At 39.1% G+C, this 13,485-nt stretch overlaps 1 protein-coding gene across 4 annotated transcripts in view; it reads right to left on the bottom strand.

Moving 5' to 3' along the window:
- Positions 1-252: 252 nt before the first annotated feature.
- ZFP64 (ZFP64 zinc finger protein) overlaps positions 253-13,485 on the bottom strand; it is a 160,855-nt gene continuing 147,622 nt past the window's right edge. For 2 of the 4 annotated variants that reach the window (XM_075901185.1, XM_075901186.1), the window contains 4 exons: positions 11,761-11,940; positions 10,186-10,248; positions 9,271-9,522; positions 253-5,880 (listed from right to left, as the gene is read on the bottom strand). In XM_075901185.1, coding sequence (XP_075757300.1) covers positions 4,583-5,880; positions 9,271-9,522; positions 10,186-10,248; positions 11,761-11,940 — 1,793 coding nt within the window. In that variant the 3' untranslated portion in view covers positions 253-4,582. The remainder of the gene's footprint in view (positions 5,881-9,270; positions 9,523-10,185; positions 10,249-11,760; positions 11,941-13,485) is intronic. The other 2 variants (XM_075901184.1, XM_075901187.1) reach the window with 1 other exon arrangement.

Here is a 13,485-nt window from a genome sequence, read left to right as displayed (position 1 = left end):
TCCCATCATCTTAAATTCTCCAACTCATAGAAAGCCTGGTTCTCTAAAGCAGTGCTTGTAGCCAAATTATATTGCTTAGATGGAAGGACAGACTGTCTGTAGGGCCAGAAGCTTGGCATAGCAAGTTGGCTGACCTGACAGCTCAAGAGCAAGTAACCATTTGAAGAGGGACCCCTGATAAAACTTAAAAAGATTGAGTTTAACTTTTTAGAAATGCTTGAGTTTCCCTAGCAGATGGAAATCAAAATGTCATTCTCCTTTCCTCTCCCTTTCTTTTGCATTCCTTCTGTTTTTTTGTCCTTTTTTCTCTTTATTTTTTTGGGGAAAAAACTAAACACCAAAAAGGTATCCCTTTCAGAAGTAATAAAGTTTACTGAATGGGTATATCAGATAGTAATTTCTCCTTAGACAAGTCATTACTGTTATTAAAAACCTGAATTTGTAATGATGATAAATTATACAAAAATAACAAAACCAAGGGGATAATGGACGCATGCGGTTCAAAGAGTCAGTATGATTTGAAAGAAGGTATTTGCCTAAACTGGTCATAAGCATTTGGGGCTTGATTTACTGAGTTTGCTTTCAATGTTGTTCTCCAGTTTCCTGCTATTGTATAATACAAAAAGGCTGGCGTCTTTAACACAGCACTCAATATGAGCATTGCCAGAATATTCCACTGATGAAGGATCAAACACATTAGGGCTTGCTGAAGATCAATAAAGTTTTATCTCGAGAGGGGAGAAAATGCTGTTCGCTGTTAAAGGATATAAAATGCTTACTTGTTTTCTTTAATGTCTTCTTTTGTCTATTGCAACTTGTTACTATGTTCAAACTACATACCATTTCCCTCGTCTCAACCTCACAAATTAGAACGTTCAGACTTACTGCATACCTGAAAGCATTTATAGATGGTTTGACTGGGAGAAAAAGTGAATGCCAAGGTTTGGTGTACATGGCAACTGACTGCTTGCCAAGCCAGAAAGTGAATATACAACACCCCAGCTTGCCATGCAATAAGGTCACAGGTAATACTGTTCCAGTACAGCAAAAGTCACAGAGTGGCTTGCTCCATATTATCATACATGTTACTATGCACTTAGTTCACAACCTGAAAATCAGTGACCAGAAACAATATGAGCACTAAGTGCTCTTTCATCCTCAAAGTGCTTTGCAAACATCACTTAAGTTCTGATCATGCTTTAGAGGGAAGTATTATGCTCATTCTCCAGTTGGGGAACATGAAGCAGACAGATTGTATCCAGTGTTCCCACTAATTTTTTTTCCTCCATGAGCAGATTTGGTTATGTGTACCAAAGTATGTGCAGTTGTGCACCACACATGCTGCTGGCTGTGGGTGTTTTGCTAATCCGCTGGTTTGCATTTGAATCTCTTCTGGGTGGCTGCTCAAGTACTTAGCTTACAGGGAACACTGGCTATAACTTGCCAAAGTCACAGAGCAAGTGTCAGGATTATAACTCACAATTTCTAGCTCCCGATTAATTGCTGACTATACTTTCCCTCTCCTTAGCTTTGGATACAGCAACCTTCTTTCTCATTCCATTTCTGATCTTATATACCAGTGGGTTTGCTCAATGACTTGCAACTAATCCTCTTCAGATGTGAGCTCACCATAAATCAGCATGCCTCTACCCATAGCCCTTTAGGACCTGGCACAGATGACACACACACACTTGTGAAGAGAAGCACCTGCAAATGGAATCATCATATGGAAGGCTTAGAACACGTACCACTATACCAGAGTATGGAATGCAGATAATCATTTTAATGTAGATATTCACAAATTTCTCCTTCAAACTGCAATGTGGTTTGGGAGCCATCTTCTTTACTAATAAATTAGCCTCCGTTATTTAACGTTCTCTTCATTTATTTTGTAACGGTAGCCTTTTTACCCCATCTAGAATGTTGGAGAATATATACACAAGTTCTAGGACTGCCCGTATTGCAAACAGGTTCTGACCAAACCAAAGCTAGGGTTCAGGAATCAAGATTATTCTGAACCAGTTTCTTAAAAGGATTATGATTTTAAGGCCTAAAGAAAACAAAACCTCAGAAAAACTATATTGAGGGGCTTTTGTGGAATAAGTTGGCATTGCTGGTGGATTCAAACTTACAAAACGTATCTAATCAACTCCTCTGTCAACAAGGATTCTAAAACTGTATCTGTAATTTGTGTCTGCATTTTCCCCATGTGTCATTTTCAAGGATGCAATGACTCAGATTTGTGAATGCAAACATAAATATGGCTGGAAAATATGCATGTGCAAACTGACCAATTTCAAATATGACCTTATTTATGTATCCTATCTAAACATGTTTTCAAAAGCATGGAGAAATATTTTCTGTCTCTCTTTCTTTCTAAAAAGGTACATATTATATACCTTACAAAACTGTTAATTGAATCCACACTGATTTTTTTATGGCTGAAGCCAAATACTGATAGGTACATATTTATTCTCTAAAAATACATATTAATTGCATGATAAGTGCACAAATAACCACAAGCTCTATCTTGTTCTGTACTAATATTAATGTAGCTATATTTTTTAATTATCTAGCTTTTTGATCCCCAAAATGGAATCCATAATTAGATTTTGTATTGCAACTAGTCGAGTATATTTTCTTTTCCCTCTCTTTAAACTGTATTATTTATAAAGAACAGAGATGGAAATGCAAAATACATTTTTTTCTATCACACAACTAAAAGCAAATGATAATGCAGTACCAAAACAAATGACATAAAATTGCAACACTATATTTGGAAAAATATATTGTATTTTTTAAAAAAGGACCTTTGTGATACAGATCAGAGCTGTATACATGATTTGCATAAAAGGTCTGTTATGACACAAAGTATAACCAACACACAGACAGCATTCTATAATTCTAAGGGAATACTCTGGAGCCTGATTCTGCATGAGCGTCTCTCGCGAAGTATTAAGTCCCCCCCCCCCCCCCCCCCCCCAACTCCTACTGACTTCAACAGACGTTTCCTGTAATTAGCAATTACCACAATTCTCCAGACAGAATCCCAAAATCAATGTTGAGGAACAGGGCATTTCCTGGGGACTAACAGTCAGCCAGGACCAGGTGATGGGTCCATGCCAAATTAACACAATTATCTGGAACACAATTTTTAGAATACCTTAAAAAGGTTTATGATTCACCTGTCACTTCTGAATGGATATGTTGTGATGCCATGATGATGTGCACAGTTCTGGGAATACAGAAAGCATGATAAAGTCTATTAGCTAAAACAGCCTGCCTAGGGTCTGATCCAATTCCTACTGAAGTCAATGGAGCTCCTTACATCAACTTCAATGGATGACCGACCAGACCTCACCTCAGGTTCTAGACCTCAATGCACCATTTAGCTTAAAGAGATCAGACATTGAAAAGATCTCCGCTCCCATTTATGCCGTGAATTCAGTGCCCAGATTTTTTTTTTTTTTTAACTCAGCCAGAAGGGCTCCGAGTTCTTTAGAAAAGTGTGGTGGTAACTGTCATGTTAGGAGCTGTCATGTGATGACCATTTTGGAAAATCTGACTCCAATTCATTCTGATTAGTTTGGTTCTAATTCTAAATGATATTAGATAGATCAACATTTACAAATTTAGACCCCAATCCTGCAAACCACTTCAGTGGGGCTATTCAAGTGAAGTTAAGCAAATGCATAAGTGTTTAAAGGACTTGAAGCCGAATTCTTCATGTTGGTTAACATATCGTTGTTTTATCATCTAAATAGTAGCATCAGATCATATGAAATTCTATTAGAATTATATCTGAATCATCTGAAAAAATAATAAAAAATGAACAGATGTTTATTTTGGGGCAATTACTGATACTATGTGCAAAGTCAAAAAAGTAGAACCACTGTTAGCAACCAACAGATTCACCAGAAGATGCTTCTATTACAGCCCCAATCCAGCAAAGCACAGAAGCATGTGTTCAATTTTACGCATGTGAGTAGTTCCACTTAAAACAATGAAGCTAATTCACGTCTAAATGCTTTGCCTGATTACCACTTATATGCACAGCATAGCAATGGGGTAGGCCCCATTGTAACCTGCAGGATGAAATTTGGGACATGCTGCCCAGGTGCTAATGGGTCTCCACTTGCACAAAACCATCTTACTCAAACTTTTCACATGGGATGAGAATCGCATTATAGTAGCTTAAGGCGAGATGTTCTTTGAATTTGATAAACTAGTTAAAGACATTTGCTGCGCCAAAAATACCCTGCTCTTTGAAGCTTTTATGAAATGTGAATTTTTAAATAGTTGCTTTGATATTCACAATCACATTTTTCAATGACTGCTGCTTTTAGTTTCCAATACATGTAACTGTGCACAGCCTCATTGCATGTGCAAGTAACTGCATGTTTGTGTGTGAATGCCACATATGAGTACATGTGCAAAGTTATGCAAATGGAATACTAGAGACCAATCTCTGGACTCCTGAAAGTGTGGCCCTCCCTTAAATGCCATGGAACCCCACTGACTTTAAGGCTTCACAACAATGCATGATCCAGGGTGAAACTGGACTGCAACAGTAAAAGTTTAACTAATCTAGTATGGCGTCTGCAGGACACAGCGAAGCTGTGTGGGCTCCACTTTGAATGATGGAGTAGGTCTGCTTAGGTGCCTGGGTGTGAGCGGATGAGGAAAAGATGGGAGGAGGGGGAACTGAAGTAGACACAGAGATACTTTGACCCCCATCACTAACCACAGCCTCATCTGTTGCCCCTTCTTGAATCAAAGCATTGAGACCTTCCAAGTCAGAACAGCTGATTCCAGAATCATTGATGAAAATCTGGCCTGATGAATCCCTGTGACCATTGTCTGGAGCAGCAGAAATCAAAGTCTGGTGGAGAGTACCATTGTCAGTTTGGTCATGGGCTGTGAGCAGAACTGCTGGCTGCCCGACTGACCCAGCTTCGCTTTGAGAAACAGGGGGATGAGGCGGTGCCAGCAGACTGACCTGGCGTACTATTTGCAACTGGCTAGTGGCAGACAGGTCTTCTTGATTCTGGCCAACTAATGAGGGAGGCATAACATTCACTGAAGCAGCCTGAACTATTTTATTATCTTGAGGCACTTGATGGCCAACAATGATCTTGACTCTTCCTTCATTATACGGAGAAACCTGAGTGGCTTGAATTGGGACTTGAAGGTGACGTACAGTAACTGGGGCATTGGTTGGCCTACTATCCACGTGGAGCTGCAAAACAGCCATTTCTGTATTTTTGGTCCCATTATATTCACTGTGCTGCTTCTTATGGCTCCTCAGAGAATCTTCTCGGACAAAGGAAGCTTCACACAGGCCACATTTAAATGCTTTCTTAGCATCCAATTTGGCTACTTGCCTGGAGCTACCTTGCTTTGGCTTATCTCCATCTTTCTTTTCAGTAGTTTCCTTTTTGGTTTTGACTTTGTCACCATGGGCTTTCTTCATGTGCGTGGTCAGATTGCTCCGCTGTTTGGTATCAAAGCTACAGAAGTCACATTTGAAAGGGCGATCATCGCAGTGAATTCTCTCATGCACCTTAAGAGCTGCCTTGTTAGAGCAAGAGTAATTGCACTGTAAGCATTTCACTGGCTGCTCAGGCTGATGGGTTCTTAAGTGATGCCGAAGGCTTGTTTTGTTTCCACATTGGAACTCACACTCTGGACACTTGAGTGTGTTCTCCATGCTGTGCTTGATACGTATGTGCGATTTCAGGTTCCCTTTCATGGCGCAGCGGACGTCACAGAACTCACACTTGTAAGGCTTCTCTCCAGAGTGCACACGCATGTGCCTCTTCAAGTCAGAGTTGATTTTAAATTTAGCACTACACATCCGACACTGAAATGGAGCATCTCCTGTCAAGAGAAACATACATTTAAATTAGAAGTCAATCCACAAATCTATGGTACTTCCTGGATAGACTGAAAGCTGCATAAACTTCAAATGGTACATGAACCCCATTTGTTTACATTAAAATTTCCAAACATATTTCCACAATGCACTAAATTCTTTAGTAGGGTGAAATTCAAATGTTGCATTCTCTTGTTCCACCTGAAGTTGATCAGAAACACCTGTGTGAGAGAAACCCAGTAGCCACTCCTGGCATAGAGGGCTCGTGGGTAGAGAGAAAATGTGGGCAGGATGACAGGTCCCTCCAGTCCCTTGATATTTGTTTTCCAGATGTTCTCCACTAGTGATGGAAAATCCTGCTCAATCTGTTAACCAATTAAACATAACCGGTTAACTGGTTAAATGTAAAGCAGGATTCTGCAGGTGGGAGACCTAGCCTAGCTCTATGTCAAAGGTTTCAAATAATAGCTCTTGCTAACTTCTTTTGTATTTGCTCAACTCTGACCTATGCGTAATCCGTTTACTTCAAGTTAGTTACGTGCATAAGTATTTGCATCTTCAGGGCCTAAACCTCTACAATTTCCTTGAATTTGTAGGTTGTCACTATATAGGCAGCCAAAATAATCAGATATATTTAATACACTCTCTCAAATCCAGGGCATGAATTTACAAAACATGAGTCCATTTAGGAGATGGTGATTTATTAAAACAAACAAAACAAAAAATCCCGCAAAATGCTGTAACAAACTAGCATTTACAAAACAATACTATTCATTCTTAACAGTTCTTCTCTGATCCACTTGCACAGTAAGACATTATTTTGGTATTACTCTGCCACATCATGGAAGGAGAAAAGTGAAAACTATAGGATGTTATGTAAGACAAATGCTGGAATGTGCTAAATTCAGTCAATGCTTTATATATTAAAAATCAAACTGCATATGGCTAATTTATTTTACATGTTAATATTTTATAGATCTTTGTGATATTTGTATAATTTTGCATAGTTTGTTTATCCAGCAACATAAGCACCTAAATCAATGGCATATTTTTCAAATCAAGTTGTGGCATACTGTGCAAATCTCACATCTATTTTATAATTGAGATATATAGCACATTATGTTTGTGATAAAGATTTTTATTAACGAAGATACACTAGTTGCTAATCTAGCTTACCTATTTTACTGTCACAACTACATACTCTTCTAGTTGAACGGTAAGACTCAGCTATCGAATGTGTACCTCGTTTACTGAAGGTGGCATATTTGTACCTTATTTACTGAAGAAGTACATATTTCAGAAACTCAGTTTTCACATATTGGACTGACAGGGTTGCAAAATTTGAGTATAAAAGTGAGCAGAGATAGATAGGCGGGATGGATGAAATCTCAGCCCCACTTTAGAATGAGGTTTCTCAGAGATAATCCATACAAGAGTTACTTGTGGAAGTTCTTCCAATTCTATTATGTGGAATCAAATTATTTATTTGGAAGGGGAACATGTGGCCCTGACAGGGCAACTTGACACAAAGGCTATGATTTTAAAGTGGCAAAGCAAGCTTGTGGTCTTATGACCACGTTACCTGTTTACCTGCTAAAAAAGTCACTAAGAGTTTATTCATTCTTTGTTCTTCACTGGTTGAATCCTTCTATATTGTTGCCACGTGGCCTCACAGGGCAATAATATTTTTTGGGGGTGAACTTTTTGCCAATTCATCAGGTGGCAGTGAAATGCTACCTTTTGGAAAAGCAGGGAGGAATAAAACTAGTCTTCCTTCTACCATGGATGAATCCTTCTGGGGCAGAACTGCTATAGCTTACATCTATGCACAAGGGCTGTTGAGTAATCGTAGTTAACTCACGCAATTAACTCGATTAGTCACAGTTTTAATCGCATTGTTAATACAGTAACTCTTTATTTAACCTTGCCCTGGTTAACATTTTATGTTGCTTATCCATTAGAGCATGTACTCATTTAAAGTTGTGCAATGCTCCCTTATAATGTAATTTGGCTTCCTGCTTTGTCCACTACCTGCAGAATTTTCTGGAAAAGCAGCCTGTACTTGTGGGACTGCCTGCCCATCCCTCCACTGACTTGTAGCCAGCTCCTTACCCCTCTCACTCATAGCATCTGGGGAGGAAATGAACCTCCCACACATTACCTGTGTATGCGCATCTGTCTCACACGCACAGTGTGCCTGTCTCACACCTTTCCCTCCCACCTGGCACTGTGCAGCTGTGTATGCACTGTCTGGAGGAGAAAGTGGTGCACTGTCTGGAGGAGAAAGTGGTGCACTCCAGCAGGATAGTGTGGAGTGCACCGTCATCATGTTTAGTTTCTGCAAGGAAACTGACCTGTGTCTACTGCGTTTTCTTCCTCCTGCCTCAATCCAGCCACCTTGTAGAGTGTGTGGCTACATCAACAATAATCTATTTACACTTGAAGGCTCAGTCAAGTGCTACTTCATCATTTAGTAGCAAGACATTCCCTGGGAAATGGCTTCAAAGTCACCACTGCTGTGCATAATATTAAATTATTTGTTTAAAACTTGTACTGTACATGTATATGCTGTCTTTTGTCTGCTGAAAAAAATTTCCCTGGAACTTAACACACTCTGTCTCTATTTACATTAATTCTTATGGGGAAATTGGATTCACTTCACATCACTTCCACATAACGTAGCCTTTTTGAGGAACATAATTACAACATTAAGCAAAGCACCACTACAGAATATTAAATGAAATTTAGTAAATAGTTTTAAATGTTTTTCAACATTTTCAGATATATCCATTTCAATTACAACACAGAATAAAAAGTGTATCGTGCTCACTTCATGTTTATTACAAATATTTGCCCTGTTTTTTAACTCATCTTATAAAAGCACTGTAGTCCAATCTTTTTATTGTAAAAGTGAAACTTATATAGATTTTTTTTTGTTACATAACTGCCCTCAAATACTAAAACATGTAAACACTTTAGAGCCTACAAGTCCATTCAGTCCTACTTCTTGTTCAGGCAATTACTTAGAAAATAAGTTTGTTTAAATTTATGGGAGATAATGCTGTATATCTCTTGCTCTGTTTTACTCGCATTGCGTGGCTTCTGCAGCTTTGAGTCCAAGCAAAAGAGCAATCTGACCATGCACATAAAGACAGCTATAATATGTACCGGTGTGTAATCAGCACACACTTACATTAGAGGAATGTATTCTGCATCAGGTGTTCTCTGGTCCATATTTATCATTACTACCTCATTTTCTCATGTACAATTCCTACTGCCCTTCACATCCTGAAAATCCCACTGGGCACCTATCTACATCTTTAGCAGCAAAATACCTCAAGTGTGGCCCAATGCATTTTCAAGCCTTACCAATTGACATTCTTGTCTAGACTTACCAGTATGGGATCTGAGATGTACAGTAAGTTGGCTAGAGTTTCTGCTTGCATAAGGACAGATCTGGCATTTAAAAGGGCGCTCATTTGAGTGGATGCGCTGGTGCTTGTTGAGACTGCTGTTGTCAGCAGCTGCATAGTCACAATGTTTACACTTGTAAGGTTTCACGCCAGTATGGGAACGCATGTGCATCTTCAGCTTATCTTTGCGACTGAAGCACTTGCTACACACCTCACATTTATGAGGCTTATCTCCTGAAAACCAGCAAAACAACATCAAAATAATAACTTTTGTAATGCCTCAGCCTCTGAACTAAACAAAACAAAAAGCAATTATACACAATTTTCAAATACTAATAGCCTGAATTTTCTAAAGGCCATCTTAAATTCACCTGCAATGTTTATGCCTTCCAACACCTCCACATTAAACACCCTTCCTAATGTGGACAGAAAAGGTAAAGTATGTCAATACTACAAGAACAATTCAGAAGACCCTTTGAAAAACTGTGCCCTTACACTGGCTTTTGAAATAAAAAAATTATTGTTTCAACTAGATTTTTATAAATTTCTAATCCTTATCTACCATACAGAGCAGTGATTCACTGAAGAACAGCTTCCCATTCATGCCAAGGAGGTTCCCGTGTGTCAGTGATGAGTGAAGGATACATGATTACTGATATTCTGAAACCTGGAGGCCAAATGACTAAGTTACAAACTGTAACATACTACAGTAGTTTGTACCTTAACGTGAAATTTGGCATTCCAAAGGGACAGACCTTGCCTTCCAGGAAGCTAGGGTAGGGATTGTGCCTCTTGAACATGTAGGCTGGACTACTTAGAACTCAATGCTTTTCTTTGTGGGAAACAGCTATTGATAACAAGAAGGAAAAATGAATTGTGATGGCTTTAGATGTTTACCTGTGTGTGTTCTTAAATGACGTTCCACATCTTTCATACCATACGATGTCTTGAATTGGCAACCTGAAAATAAAACAGATACCCCAGAAATTAGATTTTTAAATTTAAGAATAACAAGACAATAGGACATGTACTTTGACAGATTCAGGATGTTGCCTTTCTTGACATGTATCTGTAACATTTCTGTGTCAAATATATGAAATATATCACTCTACGGTGGGGTGGGGTGCATGTGTATGTGTACATACATATAAACATAAAGAGAAGAAATTCAACACTACCAAAAAATGAAGTCCACATCTTGTTTGCATATACTTACTTACAATAAGTAAGTAGCTGTACTTACCTATAAACTTTAGTCTTCTAGTGCTTCCCTAGAAGATAATTCTTTCTCTGCATTAACTCATTCTGGAATGTCTCCTGGTAATCTCTAAAACAAATTGTGTGGAATCTCTGCCTGGGTTTTGAGATGCACTCTACGGTACACAGGGGACACAGGGAGACTAATTAATTTCACATATAGTCTCAAATGAGAGATAGTGGGGGCCTACCTGATACATTGGGGCCTTCATTCTAAGGAGTTTTCCCTGACTAAAGAATACTGAGTAGGGCCCTGAAAGTTTGTGTGTGCGCAAACTAAGGCTGTGCATGTGAAATAAGGTTCTCAGATACAGACAAGATTTGGAACAATACTGTGAACGCTATTTTAACAAACAAGACAAAACATTTGAGGAAAGTTTAACTCCCAAGACTTGCAGCATTGAATCCTGTATGAAATAATCAAGCATCTGTTATGCAGGAATTTTGTGTACTATATGGTAACTTTACCAATTAATCTTATTTAAATATTGAAGATACTTAAAATCTGTCCATCCATGTAAACGTTTGGGTCCATCAGAACTGTGGAAATAACTTACAGGATTGGGAACACAGGATATTAATCAGGTCCTACTATTGAACTGATGTTTCAGCACACTTGGAAGCTAGGTACAGCTCCATTGATCCTGGCCAGCACACATCATCAGAGCAAGGTCGGAACCTGAGAGATGGATTCTACACTGCAGGCTTCTTGCGCAAAAACTAGAGTGCGTCCACACCGCCATATGCTTTTGTGCAAGAGTGTCCATGGCAGTGCGGACGCTCTTTTGAGCAAGAAAGCGCTGATGGCCATTTTAGCCATAGGGATTTCTTGTGCAAGAAACCCTTGTTGCCCGTCCACATTGCCTTCGTGTGCAAGAGGGCTCATTCCTCATGGGGAGAGGAATAACTCTTGTGCAAGAAGCCCTCTGTTCTGATGCTGTACTGTAAATGTACTTGCGCAAGAACGCGTGTGCAGTGTAGACGCTCCGCAAGTTTTTGCACAAGAATGGCTGTTCTTGCGCAAGAAGCCTGCAGTGTATATGTAGCCTCACTGAAGTCAATGGCAAAAATTCCACTGACTTTGCATATCATGTTTTCTTGTAGATTCCGTGTAGATTAATTTCACGAATTTAGGCAAGCCTAGCATATTTATAACTATACAAAACCTACCAATTGTAAAATGAAAGAAAAAGGAAAAGGTAGCCAATACCTAACCTGGATAGCAGCAGTTCAGTTTCTTTTGAGTAACTGCAGTAGTGGATTTTCTGGAACGTGTTTTCGATGATAGGGATACAACAGTGGCAGTCTGAGGTTCACGGCTCTCACTGGGCAGATATGTTTGGTACCCATGCTCAAAAACAAACTCTGGAGCAGAAACTAAAAACAAAAAATGGTCTGCTTTCATAGTATAAGTCTGTATTCAATTCCATTAAGCACCACCCATAATTAATTCTATTTTTATAGTCACATTTGCCTATTCTTTTATAAAATGTTTTTCTCTGCCTATTACGAAGTAAAAGCTCCCTGTAAACAAAAAGAAACTGCTGAAGGCTCCTTACCAAGTGAAAGCCCCACGTAAACAGAAACTGACCAAGACTCCTATCCTGTAACTGGATATGCATGGGTAGTCCCTTGTACCCTTACAAACACTGAAGTCTGTGAGATTTGTACAAGCATAAGGGTGTGACACAACTGCAGACCTCAGAGCCTGGTCAAGTATCAGACATGCATCTGACGAAGTGGGTCTTTGCCCACGAAAGCTTATGCTCCTACACTTCAGTTAGTCTATAAGGTGCCACAGGACTCCTCGTCGCTTTTGCAGAGCCTGGTCAGTTTCTTCTGAAGTGTCTGGGAGAGAGGGTTACTTATATGAGCACAATTTAGGGCATGTAAAATCCAGTTTAATTGATTAACCCATTAAACACCATATTTAACCGGTTAACCAATTAAAGGGGGGCCAGGCTGCCATGTCTGGACGACCAGAACAACCCATGTCTGCAGCAGGACCCCTTGCACGGCTGGAGCAACATCCTGCGGGAGGGGCAGCTGCCCCAGGCCCCACCGGTTAATCTTTCACATCCCTAGTACATGCATGTTGTTAAATGTTAGTAGAATCAGAGCCTTAAGTCAGTATTCGGGGGAAACAGTGAAATCGGCTTTATAATAAATGTTGTCAAAAGTATGAACTATAAAACTGAAAAAAAATTTTTTTTTAATATTTAATTTTTCAGTTAGTCATTTTAGGTATCAACCATAGACACAGTAGGTAAAACCATTTTTATGCAGACTAATTAATGGCTTTTATATTTACTTTTACCACTTTCCTAATATCAAACAGGTTGATATTATTGTCCTCATTTTACAGGTGAGTAAATCAACAGGCAGATAATTTCACCAATTCCTCAAAAATCCAGTGAATCGTGGGCAGGGATTACAACTCAAAAATTCCTGGCAACCTGACCTGAATTCAGTCCATTTGACTACTCTTTCAAAAGTTTTAAGACTTTTGTATATCAGATTCCCCTGCTCCTTCCAAAAAACCTTTCTGCAAATCTCTCTGAAAATTAATGTCTCTTCAAGTTAGTTCAATGAGGTCCTAAACCTGAAAATATGCACGTATGCAGCTTTTTTCAAGTAAACTTCTGCAAATACTTTGCCTTTTGCAGAGGCAGGAATGATGAGTATAATGGTATTTCTAGTTAATTACGGGGAGCACTTTTTCCAGATGCAGTGTTCTCTTAGAAGGAGGACCTGTATTGAGGATCAACAAAAACTCTAAACCTGGGTTTGTTACCAAGGGCACCACTAAAAATACAGTGTAATTTCACTATTTTTCATACTGACGCTAATTACAGTTTCCTTTCATTAAGTGCTGGCTGCATGCCACATAAAATTTAAGGTATTATAAATTAATCCATATTTTTGATTGTCAAATTAAGC

Source organism: Pelodiscus sinensis, chromosome 18, assembly GCF_049634645.1.
Source record: "Pelodiscus sinensis isolate JC-2024 chromosome 18, ASM4963464v1, whole genome shotgun sequence".
Lineage (NCBI taxonomy): Eukaryota > Metazoa > Chordata > Testudines > Trionychidae > Pelodiscus > Pelodiscus sinensis.
The sequence above is the reverse complement of the archived record's forward strand: the minus strand, read 5'-3'. Positions and strand labels throughout refer to the sequence as shown.